Source organism: Chlamydotis macqueenii, chromosome 4 (genome assembly GCF_036417535.1).
Source record: "Chlamydotis macqueenii isolate bChlMac1 chromosome 4, bChlMac1.mat, whole genome shotgun sequence".
NCBI classification, from domain to species: Eukaryota; Metazoa; Chordata; class Aves; order Otidiformes; family Otididae; genus Chlamydotis; species Chlamydotis macqueenii.
In genome coordinates, this window is record NC_141559.1 from 39,172,194 (window position 1) to 39,195,624 (window position 23,431).

The window sequence follows — 23,431 nt, forward strand, 5'->3', positions numbered from 1 at the left end:
ATGTCCTTTTGGATGGAGACGTCTATCTGCAAACACGAAATTAGACTGTCACAGTGCATGTGGCGGTAATTACTTTTTGAGACTCAGACTCCTGGAGACCGTAAAAGCTTGCTTACAAGAGGGAACATTTTATTGGGAGCACCTGGTCTGGCCATTTACTTTGAATCTGGTGTCATAGCCGGTGTTATCAGCGAAGCCTGGAGCTCACTGATGGTGTGGCGTTGCCTTCTTCCTCACATGATGCTGGAGGAGCTGGAGCTGCCATGGTTTTGACCCCCAAGCTCAGCTCCCTGAGGGCTGGCTGGCAGGGAGGGCGTGCAGGGAGGGTTTCAAGCTCTCTAAACCTGGCTTCCTCGCTTAGATAACAGTCACAGTCAGCTCCAGATGTAGGTGAATTAGCTGAGCCATAAATTAACGGGGTCTTGTCTCGTCATATCATCTGCTGCTACAGTGAAGTTCGTGGTGCAGAGCACGTGCTACTTGAAGCAGTAATGTAGTCTGAAACTGTCCTTACTGTTTGCAGAAATTGGTGTACAGTTTTTAAAATACGAATACTTAAAATGTTTGGGTTTTTTTTTTACAGCTGAATGAGTTTGTTGTTATGTACATTTTACTTTATTCCACCCGTCTCCTGTTGTGCTGAATAATTTAAGAGTTCATTGAGATTTGAAATTGGTCATCTTCCAAGTGTGCTGCTGGTATCTGAGGTGTTGGGAAATAGAAGAGGCCACAGTTCCTAAATTATGAGATTGGGTGGTGTCTGCCTTCGTTCCTGTCAAAGCAACTATTTCAACACTACTGGAATTTTGTTCTTGCACAGCTGATGAAATGTTGAGGGTCTTAATCTATTACACTGGCATCTTTTGAAAATAAAAATAGAATTCCAGTGTAGTGGGGCTGGTGCTACCAGGCTGTCTTCCAAGTTTGTAATGAGGAGATGAGAAGGAAACGAAGCAGGAAGTGTCAAATGACCTGAATAACTTTTAGGTGAGCTTGAATGTTTCTGATTCCCCTTAAGGCAAGGGAAATTTTCACGGAAGGAAATGTTCTGTATTAGGAGAAAAGCCAACTTCAGAAGCCCTAACAAACCTACAACTGCTAACATTGTACTAGTTTCTACATTTATATCCTGGAGCTACAGACTTCTGTCTCTTTCCATATGAAAGATATAATGGTGGACTTCAGATGATCTGGATTCCCTGCTGATGCTCAGGTGCATTGGCAGAAGATCAGAACAACTTCACACGCTTTCTGTAGGAGAGGCTCTATTAATTGATGGTGTAGAGCTTCTAGGTTCAGGAGTCCTTGTTCTGGTCCAGTTTTTAATTGTTTTACTCATGGCAATTGTAAGCTAAGTCAAGACGGCATTTCCTGCCACTATTGCTATATTAAAAAAAAAAAAATAAAAAATTGAAGTAGACTTTTCTTATGTTGTGCTTTATTCAGGTCAATGATGTTAGTCTCCCCCATAGAAATCACAATTGTGTAAAAATAGTGAAAAGTTAAATGTATCTATTTTAATGTCAAAATGATACTTAGGAATTTGTAATATGGAGCATAGAAACAAAGTATATAACAGTACAAATCTAAAACACTGCTTTTATAGCAAGTCCCACCTGTGAACCAGTTTAGATTATTTTTGCACTTGCTGTATAGAGTAAGTATAATCAGATTTTTTTTCAGTGTGATATGATATGGGATATAGCCAATGCTAAGGAAAAACAAAATCTGAGGCAACATGGATAGTAGAATTTTTCTCTGTAAGCATGAATATATCTTAATAGAATCATAGAATGGTTAGGGTTGGAAGGGACCTTCAAAGTAACTGAAAAGGACCTTGAGGAAAAACTAAAATTAAGCAGAGAGATCTAACACTGGATTCATGGGGGATAATATTTTATCAAAAAGAAAGCAGAGGAAAGGAGAGAATCCTTGAAGGCAGCAGAGGAAATAATAACCTTTGACATCTATCAATGATACCAACACTCACGTCCCATTTTTTTTAAATGTTGGAAAGTTGAGGTTAAAATTATGGCTATTTAGTGTTTGAAGAGTGTGCTGAAATTTTGTTTTTACTGGGAATATTTTAGAGTGCTTTCGAGGATGAATGAGGAAAAACATTCATTCCACTGAATTTTTTTTTTTTTCCTGAAGATGTTGATGTATTCTCGTTGTTGAAAAATTTTGGTGATTCCTAGTTGATACCTGGTTTTTAAAATAGGCTGCAACAAAAGCTGGCCTTAAAACTCTGTTTTTTATTGCTGACTATTCTCTTTGGCTTATATTGTGTCTCATTGGTTAGAAACACCATTGTCGTCCCAGTGTTAGGATTCTAATGGAGCATGTCACAATTTGAGGTAATTGAGAACAGCATCTAAGCAGTCTTGGCAACACAGTTCATTTTTGCTTTTGCTTTTATTGCTCTTCTGTACATCATAATTATGTGATATTATTTTGATTTCAACAGTTCTCACTTATACTGGTACCTTCTTTGTAGAAATTCAGACTTGGTTTTAGTATTAAAAAACTGTTATCTGGAATTATAATAAATTACTTGCACACAAATGAGGATGTGGAAAAAATTGAGAGCTCTTTCTGAGAAATTAAGGAGGGGAAATTCTCTATATGATAAAGTTTGTGGTTATTTCAAAGTTAAATCTGAAACTTGTTATACCTGGGTATTCACTGCTGCCTACATTGCTAATTAAAGATATCTATCTATCAGAAGAGTGTTGCTTTTTCGCAATTGATATTGCAGCTGGTGAGAAGACTTGTTCCGTAATCTGTTCCCTCTGATTCTAGTATGTAAGGTTTTGAGTTTTAGTATAAACCTGCAAAACATCAAAAAAAAACCCCTCAGTTACTTTAGAAAACGACATTATGAGATTCCTGCTGAGAGCAAATGGAAGACCGTGTGTGTTTTACATGCTGACAGGATCTCTGGGCAAGTTTTGTAAGTGTAACAAACTGTGGGAACTTAACCTGGTCATTGCTTACTGAAAAATAACAACAAAATTAGCTATATGCAAAAGTAGCATAAAGAATACTCAAGAGGGAGAAGTATAGCTATGTGGAGAGGGGATGGAGTGCACTTGGAGATCAAGAAGGTGACAATGCTGGTCTAGGTCTGATGTGCTGGGGAAAAGACCATTTTCAGCAAGGCAATGAAGTTTTCACAGCCTAGAGAGCAACACTAACTAGAGAGGTCCACTTCAAATCCTGAAACTGGAGATGGTTTATTACTGCTGAATAATTATAATAGATTTAAAAGAAGAATACCGAGTGGAAGATCATACTCACCAAACTTTGTGTACTCTACAGAAAAGTCAAGAGGATAGCTTAGAGTCCATCCTGTGCTTACAAGTGCAAGATTTATAAATCTTTTTTGATATATACTTTATTTTTTTCTTTACAAAATGTCCAAGAAAACTCTTGAGGGAAATACAATATAAATGTGTTACAGGATGGCTGTGCCTGTGTTTATGACTGGGCTGTATGTGGGGAGGAGCCTTTTCTTTGTCTCGTGTGGAACTCAGGTGGTTTGAATTTCTATAGACCTGTCTGAAGGATAATTTTGATAAGCTGAGGTAATGACTTTTACTTGGGTATTTGCAGGACTGCAGAAATCTGGAAGGAATTAAAAATACTATTTTTATTATTAGCATGATTTCCTACTATAATTCTTCTACAAATAGTGTCTTTAACAAAATGTTATCCCATACTGTAGAATACTTCAAAATATCTGAGAGTTTTCTTTCAGGTAACAATAACTTTTTTTTTTTTTAATGTTTCCTAACGAATAAACGCAGGAACACTAGATACAGTATAGCATGCTAAGCGAGGACTAGTTTATATTCTGATCTAAATAGCTAAAACAAAATTGTCACTATTACTTCACTCTTCTAGTTTGTTTATCCATTTACAATTATAGGGCACTTATTACAAAGATACCTTGAATGCATCTACATTGTACTGATAAGATTTATGGTTATCGAGGTCATGTGTTTCGCGCTCTGTGTGAATGAATTGGTTGTATTGAATGAGTTAGGCATGTATGTCACGGTGGAAAATGTCAATATGTATGGTCTTATTTTACTACTAAAAACCCAGATGACATGTCAAGTGGGGTTTTTTTTTTTTTAGTTTTTGAAAAAGATGACAGTTTCTCGTACCTTAATTACGAAGGTCTGTAAGGGGACTTAAGCTTACTATATATTTTTCAAGGTAAAAAACTTTCTTCATTTATGATAGAACATCTAAAGGCTTTGTAGGAGATTGGAAAATACTCCTCTGTTTTAATGAATTTCATGAATGCTAATAAGCCAAACTGTATTCAGACTAAGTCTTGCCTCTTAGGTAATGTTTTCCTACTACTTCTCATTCTTTGAGACCATTATGTAGATCTTGTGATGTCATGGTAATCTCCATGGCAACACAGACGTCATTAAGATGAAGCCCATGCAAAACTGTCATTATTCAAACTATTTATTAAAATACAGTTGTTTTTTTTTTTTTAAAGTAGGTTAGGGAAAAAAGCTTTCATCTTTGAATGTTTTCCGAGCTAAAATAATAGGAGAACTAATTTAAAAATAAAATAAGGATGATTTTTTCCAAATAAAGATCTTTTCTGTCAGCTGTTCTGATGAGGTACCTGCCTTCTAGCCTTCTGTACTACAGACCCTGCAAAGCTGAACTGCTGCAACAAGCTAAATTTTGTTCTTGCCACTACTACTACTTTCTAGTTTTCTTTATATGTTTGTGTATATAGTTTATAAATATAGATCTTTAATTTCACAGGAAAAATTCATAAACACATTTTTCTTATTAGTATATATGAAATGGTTATAAAGAACCCTAAGTGGTATTCTAGTCTGAAAAGTATTCAGGATCACCTGCTGTTATAAAGGCCCCGAACATCTACCTTCATTTGCAGTAAATTTGCAAAGCAAAGTTATTTTTTACAGTTCTTATCAGATTGGATTTTTAACCATTTTACAACTTAACTTCAGTTTTAAGGTAACATGATAAAAAGCTAAAGTGAAAAGCAACAAATTTGAAACTTAATTCAGTTTTTTTTTTAGACATAACTTAGTCAAACTTGCTACCGTACTCAGTCTTGTAACTAGGTAAAATTTTTAAATTAACCACACTTTTCAAAACAGAAGTCTGTACGAAAAGGAAAGCTGTGTGAAGATTATAAGGCATACGTTTTAGGGGTTGACTTGAAGGGACTTTCTCTGGAAGCAAACCTCCAGAATGTAGCTAATTCCAAATTATTCACTGAGAGTTTTCAGGAACTTCTTTTGAAGTGCTTTCAGTAGCCAGCTATAAATCACCAGATTAATGCAACCTCTGATCTGGGTTGTATTTGCATAAGAAACAAAGAAATCCCTTTGAGCATTACGTAGGTAAGATGCTGTAGTCTGGCATCTGTAAGGATGCTAACTAAATGTGTTAGAAATACCGAAGAAGTTGACTAAAGCTTTCAGCTGGAATTCAAATAAACTTTCACACATTTTTAGCAGGAATTATTTCGATCATGAATATACTATAAACATGCTTATCCTATAAATTTGGTGTCCCTCACACGGACTGGTGACCCGTCAGGGATTCTCTGCCTGGCTTGCTCGGTTCTTCACCCCATTACAACCTCCTGCTGCAGCAGTGGGGTTATTGCCCTTGACACCGTCGTTCCTCGTTCCTCACAGGCAGCTGGTAGTTTGGATCCTGGATCAAGCAGAGGAGCTTGATGTTTGAACCTTTTTTTTTTTTTTCTTGTGAAGCACCCCCTCCCCAAAGTATTATTAAGTGGCACGTACTTAGCTGTGGTGCTGCAAGGGTGTCTGTCCCCTGATACATGAGCTGTTGTATCTGCGCCTGTAAACATTGAAGCTATCATATGGCACTGGATAAGTCTAATCATCCTTATCCGTGGGATGTAGTGAGCTCATGTCTCCAGGATTTGCAAACAGTGACAGGTCTGCAAATGCCTTTTCAACTCCTATTCCATTGCTAGCGTCTTGGTTTCCTTTGCCACTAAAAAGCTTTTCTGTAAAGCAGCTATTTGCTCTTGCTGGAAAAAAAGTGCTATAAATATAATGTTGTGAGAATGAAAGAAGTTAAAAGAAAAGAAAAAGGTGAATCTGTTGATTATTTTGATATGTAGATGTCTGCCACATTTTAATTAAAATATTTAACACAAGTCAAAAAGCAGCTTGGGATTCACTTGCGTACTTGCTTATGTTTTCTAAAAGACAGGCACTAGTTCAAATGAGAACCCAAGAAGTCAACTTATATTATCCAGAAAATTGAATTATCTGGTAATAATCCTCTGTCTTTTAGTTGACAAACCCTTGCGTTCATCGTTTCCAGTGTGTGCAGGTTTCAGCGTGGGGAAGCCCACTGCCACCTCCCATCGTTGCGTCACCCCCAGCAGAGGGCTGTTCCTTAGAGCTGCTCTGCACGCATGAAGGGCTCTGTCTTTTTTTTTTTCTGAGGGGTCAGGAAATGGCCATGCCAAATTTAATTTTCGTCAGAACACTTAACAGTTCCGCTAGGGATGGCTTGTGCATGTATACACACTTCTAAATTGTAACTTTTTTTTTTTTTTTCATCCCTGGTGAGGATGAGTTGCGTGGAGGAACAATCTGAGTTTCACAGCACATTAATGTGAAACCGAACTAAACCTGGCTTGGTTAGACTAAGCCATTAAGAGGAACTGGTGCCTCGCATTTGAATCTGGATGTGCCAAAATGAAATGTGATGGTTTTTTATTTAAAAACATACAGGAGAAGGAACTTATCTGAATCCCTTACTCTCTCCCAAAATGGCAGGTAGAAAATAGCCCTCTTTTTAATTTTTTTTTTTTAATTTTTTTTCCCTCAATCTAGATATCTACTAAATACTGCTTTATAATCTTTCACTCTGGAATTCAGTGTGACTGGTTTGCTTGAGAACTAAATCTAATGCATTTTGGCATTGTTGCAAGTTCAATGTTGATTATTTCATCAAAATTTGACTTTGGGATTTGTCAGAGACCAGGCATTCTGCTCATGTTTGCTTCTCTATCATCAGAGAATAATTGATGCAGTGATGGAAAGCAGTTGCTGGTCACGGCTGAGGTTGTGGCGCTGGCATGAGGAAGCAGAATCGTGGAGGTGGGATGCACAGCAAATGATCCGTCCAGGGGAACGGTGACTTCTCTGTGCTCTGAGGCTGGAAGAGAAAGGGGGTGGTTTCAGGGAAGGTGGGCGAGGGAAGATGCTTACTTTAATCTCCATGTACATTTAGATGTCCTGCATTGGCCAATATTGCACAGCAGTCATCTTAAGTGCAGTGTACATCCTAATTGAAAACTTCAGAACAAAGAAAGTTTTTGAATATCTGATTTCTAGAGTTTTGGCATAAATAATTGCAAGACTTATACATTACATCTCCACTTTTAATATATTGTAGATTTTTTTTTTAAAAAAAGCAAAATTTATATGGAATTTATTCCCTTGCATAAATGTACCGTAGAAAATGCTAAGAACTTGAGAACCAAAAAAATGTGTTACTTGTATTTTTCCTTGCATTAGAACATGTCTAAATGGAATATGCTTTTTGACTTAGAGGAAATGCCAATTGAATAGACTTTATTCTAAACCAACAACTTTGTTCCAAATATTGCATTTACAAATACGTAAAACTATGCCAGTATTTTGCACTTAAAAATGTGCTGAAGAATGTGGACCGTATAGATGAGCATACTTTGTGGAGCTTTCTTTGTCTTTGTGAGACTTTAGATGTAGTTTTACGGAGACTTGTAGTTCATATGTGAATTAATTATGACTTTAAGCTAATGCAAGGTAGTCAATATCAAACGAAATAAAAGTTAAGATTGCACTATAGGGGAAAACCTAAATTTTTGTACATCCTTTTTGAAAAATGAAATTGGGTTTTCTGTGAGCAGTCTTTGATTCTTAAGAGGAAGGAAGAAAAGGGCTTCTCACCAAAAACCCTTTTCTTGGTGTTTTTCATCAGTGGAGTTTTCTTCAGATTTTGCATCACTTTTGATGAATGCCTTTACATTCCAGTGCTGAGGAATAACTTTCCATTTGGGAGCTGGACTGACGTGAAAACAAGAATGTGGAGGCCCAGGGCGAGGGGACAGGGCTGAATGCTGATAGGGAAGCATTCCCTCCTCGGTAGCTGCCGCCTTTCCTGCGAGCTTTGAAAAGAGCATCTGCGTGTGTGTGTGGGTACGGGGATGTCTGGGGACTTGGGGAAATGGATGGGTCACATCTGGAGAAAACTGCTCTGTCCTCCAGTGGCATGATGATAATGGAAAGGATAGAACAAGTCACCCTCAATACCTGGAAGTTTTTGGCTGTGTCTACGCGTAAGTGCTTATAAAAAATTAATGTGTTGCTTATGGCTTTAGGTGCTTCCTTTAATTGAGGTGCTTTGTTGGTTTGTTTTATTTGTAAGTCTAATAAATTTGAAGGGGAGTAAATGCAGATGGCGGTCTTAAATTATTCTCATTTTGCTTTTCCTTAGCCACTGACATATTTGTACCAATTGTAGTTTTATAGTTTTAAAGGTTTGGTTTTTTTTTTTTAATAAAAACTGAAAGTATAAACATGTGAAATGTGGAAACCCTTAGCTTTTACTTAAAACTTGTCTTGTATTAACTGGCGTGTTGTAAAGTGTAATACATCTGTTCTGTAGGCAACTGTGTACGTTTTGAGTGTAAAGGGTTATGAGGTATGTGTGTAGCAATGTACACTTACAGAGAAGGGAGCTGTCATCTGCAGTCAGTGTAAACTCAATTTTAGAATGCATCAGAATGGAAATGAAGTTACAGATTACTTACATGATTAAAATATCTGCTTTTAATAAACATAGTGAAGAAAAGTTTTTTTTTAGTACTAGTGAATTTATTTGTAAATAATGCTTTTGCATAGTTAAATGGGAAATTAGACTTCTGTCAGTTGCTTCAGGGAATAGCATAGTTAAGGAGCAGTTGCTGGGGAGAATATCAAACCTTCTGAGAGTTAATTTTTTTTATCATCTACTTTCAAAATTGCTACCATAAAGTGGATTCCTGCAAATAAAATTATTTTGTGTATCTTCAAGGATTTTTTTTTTTTAAAGTAGATTTATTTTCACATTATGCTTTCAGTAGCTTTATGGGGAATAAAAGTAACTGTGGTAGAAGAGGACTCCAGAAGTGCAGAGGAGGTACAGGACAAGTACTGAGGAGAGCATCTGTGAAGTTTAATACTCAGGGAACCTCAAGTCAGAGCTTATGTGGTAGCAGAGAAAAAAAAAGTGTTGGAAAAGCTGCTGCAAAACAAGGTTCTTTGGGGAATTTTGGGGAGACAGCAATATCCTAACCAGGCAGCCTTCTGGCTAACTAAAGTACTCTTATAACCTCTACATCCCATATTGACAGCCACCATCGAAATATAACTTTAAACTGCCTTAGCTTCCTTTGGTGAAATTCTCTCATGGACCTCACTGATTTAGAGAAAATAGTTACAAAGCAGAGATTCTCTCAGGTATATCACTGACTTAATAGTTACAAATGGGCTATTTTTAGGAGCTGAAATTAGTAAGATTTAAGTAGGAAGAGAAGATTTTTATCTTTGTGTATTAAGACAACTTGGATTGAAATTATTAAGGAAAGATATGATACAACCAAATGTGAAGTGTATTTATTTAAAATTCTCTACTGTGTTTTGAAAACAGAAGTGTGATTTCACTTTAAGCTCCATAGTGAAGTCATATATCCACAGGCTTATTTCACACTACAGTAAGGGAAGGAATAAATTTGTCAAATCCCTGGTCCATTGAAACGCGCTAATAAAGGCACTCTACATTTTAGTTTTAGCTAGCCAGTGCTCGTGTAGACTGTGTTTTGTGATAAATCTGGGCAAACTCATTTTCTGTGGGCAGTCTAGTATCAAAATTTGCGGAGAACAGTGTCTAGCAAAAGTTACTGAAATAGAGCTTGTATTATGAAGGTAATCTGTCAGCCCTTCCTCTGAAACTTTATTTGCTCCTACTGTTCCTGTGCACTACCGAGCATCCCTCAAGCCAGCTTGCGTGCCAGCTTGTGGTCCCGTCTGTGAAGTTCTCCTGGTGTTTTATGAAAGGCTTTACAGCTTGGGCTTTTTGATCAGCTTAGTAAACAGACTGTATTATGTGTTGGGGATTTGCTTCTTTTTACTGCTTACTAATGTTTTAAATAATTTGTTTTCAATTAAATCAAGTTTTATTTGGTGTCTTCCTCTACCCAGTGGCTGATTAATACAGCTCGGGATTTTGAGTAGAGAAGCGTCTCTGAAGTCCTTTTTTGTTGGTCTTTGCTCTTGTGCAAAGCTCCAACAATTTAATTCTCGTAAAACTTACTGACTTTGATATCAGTCTTCTGAATTGAAACAGTGCAATTGGTGATGCCCTAAAATCCCAGTTGTTTCTCAAAGTTGCAAGTCAACAGGTATTTGTGTGACTGTGTGTAGGTATCAAAGTGTGCTTCTGCAACAGATAGCATGTGGTACTGTGAAGGGGGTGTTCTACCACAGTCAGAGCTGGACACTTCTGAAGTGTCCAGACATAGCAGACAGTCACAAGATAGTTTCCTAATTTTCAGTGTTTACATGAATTCCTCCCTGGTGATGAATTTTCAGCAGCAGGAGATTTAGGAGGTGTGGCATATCTAAGAAGAGAACTGCAGCACTTGGAAGATCATTTAGCTTTCTTTGACCTTGATTTTCTTGTCTTCTTGCCTACAATACTTCACAAAGATTGCAGTTTGTTTGCAGCCTGAAATGCCTTGTGATCTTTGGTCAAAGATGACATATATGCATGATGCACTTTCTGCTCTGATAAATTTAGTGCTGTCATAGGAATCTGAGCAGTACAGCACTTAACGTGGTTATTTGCTGCGAGAATCGGTGTGCTGCTGAGAACAGAAATCAAGAATTTTCTTTACAGTAATTCAGGGCATGTCATGTTAATACATTGACTACCTGTTCCCTTTTCCTGAAGTGTAAAATCCAAACAAGTTTTCAAGAATAGAAGAGCACATCCAAAGCACAGCTTTTTCTTTTTACTGTGTTTGCTAAAGCCTGATACTTTTGGATGCCAACAGTGATTAGCAATGGGCAGAAGTTGAAAGTTGATACTTACAGACAGCACTAGAGGGAGAAGAAATGGTGACAAAAAATACAGCACTATTGTATTCTAGTTCAAAACCAATGGTTACAAAGAGAGGAAAAGGATCTGCAAGAGGAAAGGGTATATTTCTGTGTTTGTTTTTGGTTAGAATATCAAATAAATTGACTTCCTAATCACCATTTTGGATTGTTGTTTTTCAGTCGATGAGGTGATTTACTTTCTCCTTTCTCTCCACTTTCCTTTTTTTTTTAAAGAAAAGCTGTGTATGGATCAGGTTAATGACCAAGAAAATAAGTTTGTCAGTTTTACAACAGTCTAATGAATGAAGATGATGACTTAATTTTGTTATCTTTAAGAGCTGAAACTGTATAAAATTCAAGATGGCATTGTAGAGTAAAGCACCCTGTGTTTTGTTGCTGGACTATAGGAGGAAGCATGAGTTTGCCTCTAGGAAAATACACATTTTGTTGAGAGACTTCTCTGTTGAATGTTTCTTTTCAAGAGGCTTAGTATTCTGGAAATTTTTTTCTATTGTAGAAGTCCCATGTACCATTAAATGCGATTATTATTTTGATGAATAAGCACAGCTGGCATTTCTTTTCAGTATCTGACTGCCTTCTTTTTGAGCTATAAACGTGGTGTTGTCAAGAGATTAGCCTTTGGGGTAGCAAGTTAAACTGTTCACTTCTGCTAATCGCCAGGCGGGACAGGAGAATAGATTATACTGTTCCAAACGGGACATGAACTTCTTCAGTTTAGTTGTTGTGAAATAAAGCTTTAAAAAGTTATTTTTCACAAACATTTTAACTTAAGTGTGTCACTGTGACTGTGCATTACAGGATTGGTTAAAATTAAAATTTTACAATTTTGTTGAGTCTGTGGTTTGGTTTTGGTTTTTTTTTTTTCTTATTTTTTTTTTTTTATTCCCCAGAAACTTAGTAGCTGTCACCCTGTGAGCTTCAGATAGGAAGGTTTCCCATGCCTGTTGCATGGTGCTGGGTTGAGGAAAGGGAAAGGCTAAATAGTCATGTTGACTTTTGGCAAGTTTTAGGGAGGGTTTGTTACAGCAGGCTACAAGAGGGGTCCTGAAATTCCAGCCATTTTCTCATCCTGTCTTCCTCTCTGGACAGCAAAGGTCTGGCATTACCCTGGCAGGCTTAAGTATGACCTACGTGGAGGGAAAGCACCCGCTCCAGAAACAAACTTTAGCTGGTTGTCTCTTCTTCCACTCTGACTGCGTATGATTAAGGATCTAACTGTAAAGGTCTTGTATTTCACTGAATTATGTACTGCTTCTCTGCACTCCACCTTTGCCGATGCGTTTTCAGGATTCTTTGCAGTTAAGCCTGCAGATACATGCATTCAGTTAATACAGGCAGAGCACTTCAGAAGCTGAAACTAAAATAGCTTTCCATTTTGTCCTACAAGAAGCAAAGTGGTATCACGCTTAATTGTTACAGTAAGGTGGGAGGTGTCATGAAAGGCAGAACAACCTTTTGTCCTCACCTGTTCAATTTGGGAATACTCTCATATTCAGCACCCTTATTTTACTGATTTCTTCTAAGTTAAAAAGAACTATGTGAAGCTGATTAGCCTTTTCATTCTTTCCTTGATGTGCTAGTTAGCTTTCTTTATAGAAATGCTGATAGCTTAGGTAAGGTAATACTGTAACATCAGAAGATGCTAGATCAACCTCTGTAATGTAGTTCAGAATCAACCATGCATCTTCAGAAGACAGCACTTGATTGACATCTTTTTTTTTTATTGTTAATAGAATTATTTAACAAATACTCTCTGCAAACTGTGTAAATACAAAATACACAGCCCTTGGTGTCCTTGGGTATCAGCTGCTTGTTGAAGGACATAGGCATGAAACTTGTGTTGTGCAGAGGTATATGTATGGGTTTTTTTCTATGCTTTGCAATACCTGGAGAAGATGTAAATATGTTGTGTTATAGCTCTGATTTTTGTTCTGATTGAAGTGTTTTTGTTCTTCAGTTTTGGCAAGCGTTCTGCAGGAAGCTTCAGGCGTGGCTGTGAATGCATTGTTTTAGAGCCATCTGAAATGATTGTGGTAAGAATTTTTTCATTTATTTGCTTTCAAATTTTACAGATCAGCTTTGGTAACACTTGGACTTCCAATAAAACCTGAAGAGTTTTCTGGTTTTCCCATGATCTTTTTATAAATCTAAGATGTCATACATAACTTTCTTGCCATTCTTTGCACACATACTTATGTTGTTTGAGTGATAAAGGCATCTTTTGTATTGTTGTATTTACTTTTGCAGATTTCTTGTAAAACTAAAGTTTCCATCTTCTAGTAGAATAGCAGAAGTTTGTGGTTTGTTTTTTTTTTTAAACTGTTTTATTATTATAGGTAAGCATAGATGCTTAAAAATATTAATCTCAGGTTAGTTTAATGTTTGATTGAATTAAATTTATTCTCAACTTTCTGAGGTCTTAAGAAGCAATTTGAACATTTTAAAATTATACTGACTTTTCTGGGTGAATGTTATTTCGTTAGCAGTATCTACTGTAGTTCAGTGGCAGAACAGCATTGTCTCTGAGGGTTCACAGACTCAGAAGTCTTTAGTTGCCGCTGCAGGGTGCATCATCTGAACAAATGCACAATCAATGGGCTAAATGTTTGGATTTTATTGGTTTGTTTGGTTTTTTTTTCCTTCTTTTTTTTTTCCCCTCTGTCACTGAGATAGTGATTAGTTCATAATACAGGCATGACGATTATCTAAGCCATCTATAGATGACATTTCAAATATAGTCTGTGGCACTTCCTAAAAAGTGACAGTTTCTGTAAAACTTGCAGAAGCTCAGGAAATTATGGTATAGCTTTAGGCTGGTAGAAGAGATTGCTACTTGTTGATTGGTAAAAAAAGTACCTTTTTAACTTACCTTCATGCAAATGCAGGCATGCTTTTGTGGGTTTTAAGCTCTTTGTGGTTTCACAGTAAACAGGGAGACATGATTGTGTAATGGTAGCTTTCTCTGTTGAATGTTTGATATAGTTCTCTCTTCCAATTCTAATTAAGAAAATCATCTTACAAAGCTAAGACAATATAGTAGGAGATAGAGAAAGCATATGTGAGAAATGCCAATTGCTTTTTCACTATCCCTAACTAAAGCTTTCTGTAACTTTACGTTGTAAACAGGAGCTCCGCAACAGCAGCCCATTATGCCTCCCCATTTGCCCCTGATTGGTATTGGTCCCCTGATTTGCCTGGCCGGATCGTGTAACTCATATCTGACCACAAGTTTGAGAAACAGTTTGTTGTCCCAGATTTGTTCTCTGGAGGTATGCAGTTTAGTAGGTGGCAGCTGTGTGGATATCTGTCTCTTATGCGTTCCTTGGTAGGTTGTAAGGAAGAGTGATACAAAGAATAGGCATAGGGAGAGGAGGTAACTAAACAACAAGAGTCCAGAAGAAATCTTCTGGGCTGATGGATAGTGTTGGGGCAGGGGCAGGTACTCCCATGAGACATCTCAGTCTGAAAAAAAATGATCTGAGTTTTGGGAAAGCTGAAATTGAACACTTAGCTTCAATCCAGCCTTTCAAAGGAATAATTGTACCTTGAACAGAGAGAATCCCATCCCTGGAGTTTGTCGGGCACAGTAACGTCCAGTCTCAGAGCTGGAGGGGGTCGCTCTGCAGGGAGAAGTGGCAGAGGTGTAGGATGAGAGTGTGGCTGTGTCTGATGTGAAAGAGAAACTCGGTGGTGAGAAGGTAAAAGCGTTACCAGCTCTTCCTGGTGAACCAGGAGCTGTCCTCATACCCTTGTGTTAGTACACTCAAAGTTGTGTTTGGTGACATGAGGTGGCTAGGGCGTGACACTTCTGACACAGATAGGCTGCAAATTCTTAGGAGTATTTTGTCTAGTATTTCTTTGCAGTGTTGAAAAATATGGAGGAACCTTGCAAGGTACCTCAAGCTCTTCTCTACATCTTCAGAAATAGCATGTATGCCTGGGGGGTGGAATTGAGTGGAAGGCGGAGTTAACTGAATCCCCATGTATGGCCAATACTGAAAGATTTTTTTGTTGTTGTTTTTTTCTCTCATTTCCCTGTTGGTCTCAATTAAGGTTTCTATTAGTAGGGTGAACAGAGAAGAGATGTTGATTTGCAGCCAAGTTACTATAAAAAGATTGGTCTCTTTCAGAAAAAACAGAATTCCTAGTTCAAATATTTTCATTGCAGTATACCATTGTGTAGTAATTTCGGCCTATTACTTTGATGACTCTGAAACTGAGAACGCTAATTTTATATTAGGATATACCTAATATGGCTTTTTAATTCTTCTTGATGTTGTTTTGAAGTGATTTGTTTTTATGTACATCTAGTCTGTTAGAAATCCCTCTTCTACGCTCTGAAAATATTTGAAGTAAATAATAAAACCAGTGCTGCCTATTGAAAAGCGAAGCCTTTACCATAGTTGGTTAGGACAGAGCCTAAGTGGCAAACAGGTCTGCAGGAAAACTACCAAGTGCTCTCTCATACCAATTTTATTTTTGTACTCTATTGAGTGATGAAATGTTTGTATTTGTGCAAGAATAAGAAGTGGGGAGCAAGGCAGAATTTTTCTTCTGTCATTTTTAAAAAGCAGTCATATTCAGCGTTGTTGTTCATACTAGTGTTGTGGGGTGTTTTTTTTTTTTTTTTTTTTTTTTTTTTTTTCCAGTAGCGGCTTCAATCTTCATGCTGAAAATGCAGGGAATTCAGAGCTAACTGCCATTTTTTGAGAATAAGATTTGTGTTCTAACAAGAGCATTATTTTTATTTCTTGTGGGAAATGACACTCCCTTCCATCTATTGTAGGTTGATTACATGGATGAAAATGAGGAGTATTTTCAGCGTCAAGCTTCTCATAGGCAATCTCGAAGAAGATTTAGGAAAATCAACCAAAAAGGGGAGCGACAAACAATTATTGATACTGTTGACCCTTATCCCGTGGGGAAGCCACCTCTACCTAGAGGCTACCATACGGTAAGTTGTCTGTATGGTTCACAAAAACATAAACAGGAAAACTACTGAAAATGGCTAAACTTGCTGGTATCTTTAAAAAGTGTGCCTCTGTGGGGAGATTCCCCTTAGAATACTGTGAATTTGGGTCCATCAGTGAGTGAACGTGTGTGCAGCTTGCATCTTAGTTCAGAGTTGAAAGCATGTTTTTTATGGCCGTGAATGTCATGTCTTATTTCTTAATATTCCAGTCATTATTTGAAGTTGTGAAAGAAACTATATTCTCACTTCCTTTTGATATTGTTACAGTACAAATAGTTTAGTATAAAAGGTCAATTAAAAGGTCAATTAGTGAAGCACTCATTCACATACGTGGTAACAGTTGTTGCCTGAAAGGGACTGTGGTGCACTGTGGTAGGCTAGATTCTTGGATTAAATCTTTCTTTTGAGTATGCAGAACTTAAATGTCAAATTCACCTTTACTGTTGTCTGCCTCAGGAGCCCTTTATTCTTAGGTTTCGGTGAGCTGCATAGTCTGCCCATTCTCAGGGAGATCATTTGGTCATTTTACTTGATTTCTATTTTTTTTTGTGTAATCTTACATGTTGAATGTTGCCAGGCTTTCTCTTGAGATGAAAATAAACTAGTAATCAAAAATTATTCTACAGAATATTTTATATGGCTTTTAAATTGAGAAAAACTCTGTTAGATTAATGTGTTGGTTTTATATTGATTTCAACTATAATCAAAATACTGGAAAAGCTGTTTGTCTTTGGCTTTGATTTATTTGTTTAAGCCCCCAAATCTGCTAGAACCGTAAAGGCATGGGCATATAACATTGTGCACATTTAATCTCATTGAGCTCATTGGACTGAATTTTGCACAATATAAGCCACATGCGTATAAATTTGCAGGATTAGAGCTTTAGTGTTTTTAAAATACTGTCTTTGATCCAATTCAATTGTAGGTTTTTTTCCGTTTTTCCTTCTTTATCCTTCTTCCTTGACTTGTTTGCCAGTTCCCTGTATATTCAATGTGTGTCTGTAAGCGTGTAGATGTTTTATTACATCTGTTAATTATACAGGCTTTTCCTCATGAGCTGAATAATTACATTTTATGCCAACAATTTGTTTTTGTTTATACAACAGCTTTTAATGGTTTAATTTTCAGTGTAGTTTTAATTGCTTCTAAATTTATTACGAATTGAGCCAGTTCACTTGGTTTGAAGATGAAACGTTTTACTGGTCTGCTTTTGAAAAAATAAATATGTGGTATTGTACTTTGTAGGAATTACAGGAAGAATTACTTTTGTTTGTATTATTTAGATGTGTACATTGTGCTTAGCAAACAGTTACAGTGTGATTTTTATCTAACTCTAGAAGGCAATATTTAGATTACACACAGTGCCATTTGCATTCATAGGTCCGTGCCTGTTGTATAAATTTCACTCTAGGTATGCCTCATGAGTTTCTGTAAGCTTAACTGGTACTAAGAGCAAAAGCCCATTGTGTGCCATTCTGTTGTGCCAGTTCATAATGATTTTGTGTGTGTGTGTTGGGAAATTCATTGCAAGTGAGATTTCATATTGAGTTGGAAGAGATTGCCAAATAAACTGTAAAATTTTCAATAATTATAGTCAAATGTTGTTTTTAAAAGTGTAATATCATGCATATGAATGACTTTATTTTTTTTTTTTTTCCCCGAAGCAAATAGTCAAGCTCAAATGAGTTTTACAATGTAATCAAGACTCTGCTTGCTGATCCATTCCATCCTTTTTTTTTTTTTTTTTTTTTTACAGTATTTGGTGATCTTGTATACATTGTTCCCTTGTTCACTTCTATGACTAATATTATTTCTGTTACTTTAACCATACATGTTGAGGGCTGCATTGTCTTTTCTCTTTTCCTATTTTATGTCCCTTGACCTCATTTTTTTAGTCTTAATTTCTTGAAAAATTCACTGAAGAAAGCAGAGTTTTTTGGAAACACATAGGAATTCAAAGCATATCATAGCGCATATCTCGTGGGCTTGTGCCCATCCGTTCTTTCGTCAGCATCCGTCAGGGTCTCATCTTTGGTTCTACTTCTTAATTTTAGATAAATAAAGAAGCGTTTTTAAAAAAGCAGATGTTTAGATATTGCAATAAATAATGTTTTTAAAGCAAAATTGAAAAATAATTAATATGATGCATTTGATTTCAAGTTTGGTCTTCCTTGTAGATGTGTTCTGGTTTAGGTATTAGGTACATGAGGTTCAAAGTAATAAAGCTGCCTTGATAGCATCCTCAAAATCTTCACAAAATGTGTATTTTTTTTTTATATTTTGTTTTACCCTAAATCTGTAGTTTACCATGTAGAATGATTATTGATAAATCATTAGTGCTTTATTTGCAGTAGTGTCTGAATACTTTTCTTCAGAAAGTTCAAACACTGTTTTCTGAAGTTTTCTATATCTTTGTGAAAACGTAGAGTGAAACATAGAGCTTAAATGAAGATGCATGGCTGTGCTTTTTGAGAATGAAAAATTAAATGCAGTACTCAGTTGTGGCATGGCTTTCTGCAATTGAGTCAACTTGTAGGGGACAGTGGCCCTCATTAACATGATTTTAACATTATCTTCATAGTGGTGGAATGTACTATGGCATGTTTGATAATGTTCATCTTTTCCTTTCCTCCTTTATGGCATTCATTTCATTTTGGCTCACAGGAATGCACTAAACCTCAGGTATCGTAACTTACTGTGTATGGTCCACTAACAATTTACTCGTGGGTTTGCAGTGTGATACCGTAATACTGATGCGATGTGATGACTAAAATTGTCTCCTAGCCTTTCGTTTGATACTTGAGCAATCTTACTGTGATAAGAAACTACTAATGAAATGTGGAATTTGGTGAGAGCACAGTATATCTTGCCGAGCTTGAATGACCTTTGATCTGAGTGACATCTTTTAAACTTAACTTGTATTTGTAATTGCATTTGTCAGTGCAGGAGTAAATACTGAGCATCCACCAAATACAACATTTGGTATGAATGTGTATTGTCAAACAGTTAAATACTGAAAACAAATTAAAACTTTTTTTTTTTTAGCATCAAAACTCTTCCTTTTCTCAAATATTACTTTGGTAAATTCTTCTGATATTTTATCAGGAAATGTAAAAAGTTCCTTCTGCGTCACATTGTTCCATTCACTTCTTTATCTAAAAGTCTTAGAGGGTTCAAATTTCAGTATGGTTTCAGTATCATAGGCAAGTGACTTCTATGATGAAATTCTCTCTTTCTTCAGTATCTATGGTACCTTTCTTTTAGGAACCCAGTTCTGTGTCTTTAGATCAGTGCTGACCAGTTTCTCAGTGGAATGATCCTAAGTAACCTACAGTTACTAAAAGATTACATCTAGGAGTGATAATGTGCTTCTCAAATTATGATAGGCATTCAAAATACTTCATAGTATTTTGATAACTTACCGTAATGCTTGAAGGACCATTTGAAGTGAAATCTGATGTTGAGTATCGTGCTTAGGCATGTTACTTTTGGAACAAGTGTTGCTGATTTCTGGGGTCAGGAAAACAGAAACGTCATAATGTATGGAAATAAAATGAATGTGTGTTATCAGACTGATAAAATAGTATCCTTTTTTGCCACTGTTTCTAGTTTGGTAAAATGGATCTGTTCTTTTTCAGAGAAGAAAAAAGTCCCAATAAGTTTAGGTTGAGCTGTTCTTACTTGAATCTGGAAAACCTTGTTCGAATATTCTTGATAGAAAGTTTTTGCTTGGGTTTCTAATGTGTCAGAATCTTTTTTTAACTAGATTAGTGTTAATACTTCCTTATTTTATAATAGAAATTAGTTTTAACTTCTGCATGTGGGTTTTCTTTCTGTGTGTATATATACTTAAGGCTACTTAATGTTTTCAGAGAAAAGCCCTTGTTTTGAGTGGCTTGACTGAAAGAGCGTGGATGTAGTCTCACAAGAACCTGCATGGCTTTTTTTCTGCTTTAGGCTGATTTTTATTTTTAAACTTTAAAATAGAATAGTCACCTATGGAGTGAATGTAAAAAAGGGTAGACTTTCTTGTCATAATCTTAGTGCCAGTGAACTTCGTGACTGTTTCGGTGCATCTGTGAAGAATTGGTCGTGCCCGACCTGAGTGTTGCTGAGCTGGTTACTGTGGGTTTACTTTGCTAAAGGCGAAATATCAAAGCTTACTGGGGAATGTTTAGAGAGATGTAGATGGGCCTGTAAATGAAACGCAGAAGCACATGTGAGTAGCCCTGAACTGAAAGTATAGTGTGTGGTTTTTAATTCTGTGAGAACCTGTCCAGATTTGGATTAGTTAACAAGCTTATGAAAATTGCTGCTAGTGCGTCCTCAGCCAGGCTGCTTAAAGCTAGCTGCTGAAATCCCTGAAAAAAAGGTGTCTCTGTCTTTAGTAGCCTTTCTTAGCCCATTTAGCTTGGGATTCATGTGAGGTGACAATCGGTTTATCCCGTGTCAGACAAAAAAGAGCGATGGAGCCATCAATAACCCCAGCTTCTTCCCCAAGTTACAAGCATGTAGCTGTTTTATCCTTGCACACTGTGCTATGGAGCCAGTTATCGTGCCGATGCATTAAGGACAGACGAGTATTGTCCTTCTGGATTTTACTTGACGGAGGTGACTGAAAATTTGAATGAGAAGAGGACTGGAAATGAAACTATGCCTAATGTGGCACAGTCAAGTCTCATCTGCAGTCACAACTCCCTGAAAAAATAAATATGAAAGTTTTTTCTATCTTTTTTTAAATGTTTTTTTTTTTTTTCGTTTGGTTGTTTTTTTTTTTTAAGTATTAGAACCTGCTCAGCTAGAAAGTCAGTAGCAAATTGCAGAAACCTTGCTTACTGCCCCTGTCTTCCTGTGTAACTAATAGTTATTGCAAAGCACTGACTAAGTAGCCTTCTTTTCCTGATACCATTTGCATTCCCATTGTCTACTGAGACAATATCTGTCTAAAAGTCCTGGATTAAAAATTCAGATTGCTCTGTTTTTTGAAACAAATTTGCCTTTTCCTTTGTCTGCAAAATTGCATTTTAAAAATCAACAAAGCTGTTGCATGTCATATTCCTACATTTAGGAAGGATTTTAAAAAAATATGGATTTTAAATTTTTCTACCTGAATTTTCCACTATTCAGTGTGTGTGACTGCTGAAGCGATGTGGAAGTTTACAACACGATAAGCAGTGTTTTCTTGTGGTTAATGTAGTCGATGAGAATTCAAAAAAGCTGATTCTGTTTTAGAACTTTGTTACAGATGTCCAGTATAATTTGAGATGAGACTTTAAATGAAAAACTATCATAACACAATTGCTTCTCTGCATGTATATTTATGCTTGTGTTCTAAAATACATATTGCTGGTTGTCTTTCCATGGACCACTATAAGTGGTCAATAAATACCTCACGTGCCTGCTTCTCAATACTGTGGACTTTACAGTATTGTGACGTACCTTGCTATAGTGTATTCTTGTTAGTCTATTTTGTTTTTCACAGTAAATTGATGCCAGTATAGTAGTGTACTTGGTAATCTTTATTACGTATAGAATTTCAGTCATTTCAGTTTAAATCCGTAGGAACAGTTGTCAGATACCCAAACTCCAAGAAATTAAAGTCTTTCAAGCTTGTAAATAGCTGCAGTTTTTAATGTTCCTGATGATTTTTAGGATTATCAAGCACTTTCATTCTAATACAAGTTCACTTAAGAAAACAAAAAACAAACCACAGAATCAATTGTGAGATTTTTTTTTTTTTTTTAAAGTTGCTTTTAGGAAGCGCAAACCGCTTTGAACTAATTTGCCAAGTCTAGGAAAATCATTCAATAGGGCAGCAAACAAGGAGGTATGGACACGCTGAAACTTTGATTTATACACACATATAAAGTATATGGAGATGTCATGGGAAAAAACCATTTTTTTTTTTTTTTTTTTTTTAACATCCTTGACATTGGAAGTGTTAAACAAGTCTATTTACAAAGAACAAAAAGGCACAGAAAAACTTCTGGGAATCCTGATGTCAGGTATGCTTGGTAGTCAAAAATGTTTGAATTCAAAAATGAAGCAGGGTTGTATGAGGGTTTTGACTTTAGAGACTCATATGAGTTATGGCAGCTGAACCTATTTAAATACATTTAATTTTTGATCTTGATGCTGACTTAGTTTTCCCTCAGATAGAGGAAAAATGTGAAGAGCAAGGAGAAAGGAACCTGAGAAGGTCATGTTACATTCTGTATGCAAAATGGTACCTCATTTGAAATAAATAAAAACTAGACTCATTTTGTTCTTGGTTATGAAACTAAGTCATTTAACTAATGTAAGCACAGAAATGGTATTAGAACCGAACTGTGCACACACCTGACTTTACAGTGTATTGCCGATGGGAAGTGACATGGTATATGAAGGTGTTTTAATCAGATGTTTTCACTTGATTAAACACATTTGCATGTTTGTACAAACAAATTCCTGTCTAGTGATAACACATTCAGTTTAAAATAATTTATTTAATATTTCTAGTGTTTATATTTAAAATAAAATCCAGTGTATTAATCATTTTGTTAATAAAAGAAAGGGGGTAGTTCTTAACATTGTCAAGTGCAAGTGTCCTTTTAGCACGAAGGATATTTGTTTAGTTGGTTTTGTTCATCTAGAATCATAGAATCATAGAATGGTTAGGGTTGGAAGGGACCTTCAAAGGTCATCTAGTCCAGCCCCCTGCAAGGAGCAGGGACATCCCTGACTAGGTCAGGTTGCTCAGTGCCTCATCCAGCCTGGCCTTGAACGCTTCCAGAGATGGGGCATCCACCACCTTTCTGGGCAACCTGTTCCAGTGTTCTATAACTCGCATCGTAAAAAATTTTTTCATAATTTCTAATCTAAATCTACCCCCCTCTATTTTAAAACCATTACCTCTCGTCCTATCGCAACAGGCCCTACTAAACAGCCTTTCCCCATCTTTCTTGTAGGCCCCCTTGAGGTACTGGAAGACCGCTATCAGGTCTTCCCGGAGCCTCCTCTTCTCCAGGCTGAACAGCCCCAACTCTCTCAGCCTGTCTACAAAATTTAGTGTGCAGTTTCAAAAGCAATTGTTTTTATTATTCCATGATGATGATGATAATCTACTCATAATTTGGAATGCGACTGATGCGTACATCATACTAGAAGTAATACAAAATACTACATAGTATACATAGTCTGTATGCGTAATATTTGAACACACGCAATAATGCCAGTTCCTGAAGTGTATGTCTGTGTTATATATGCAGGTGTATTT

At 36.5% G+C, this 23,431-nt stretch overlaps 1 protein-coding gene across 4 annotated transcripts in view; it reads left to right on the plus strand.

Annotated features, from left to right (window-relative positions):
- The window catches only part of RAPGEF2 (Rap guanine nucleotide exchange factor 2), a 195,661-nt gene that overhangs the window by 87,879 nt on the left and 84,351 nt on the right, over nucleotides 1-23,431 (plus strand). For all 4 annotated transcript variants that reach the window (XM_086746425.1, XM_086746423.1, XM_086746424.1 and 1 more), the window contains exons 5-6: nucleotides 13,162-13,237; nucleotides 15,991-16,158. In XM_086746425.1, the coding sequence (XP_086602551.1) occupies nucleotides 13,162-13,237; nucleotides 15,991-16,158 (244 nt within the window). The remainder of the gene's footprint in view (nucleotides 1-13,161; nucleotides 13,238-15,990; nucleotides 16,159-23,431) is intronic.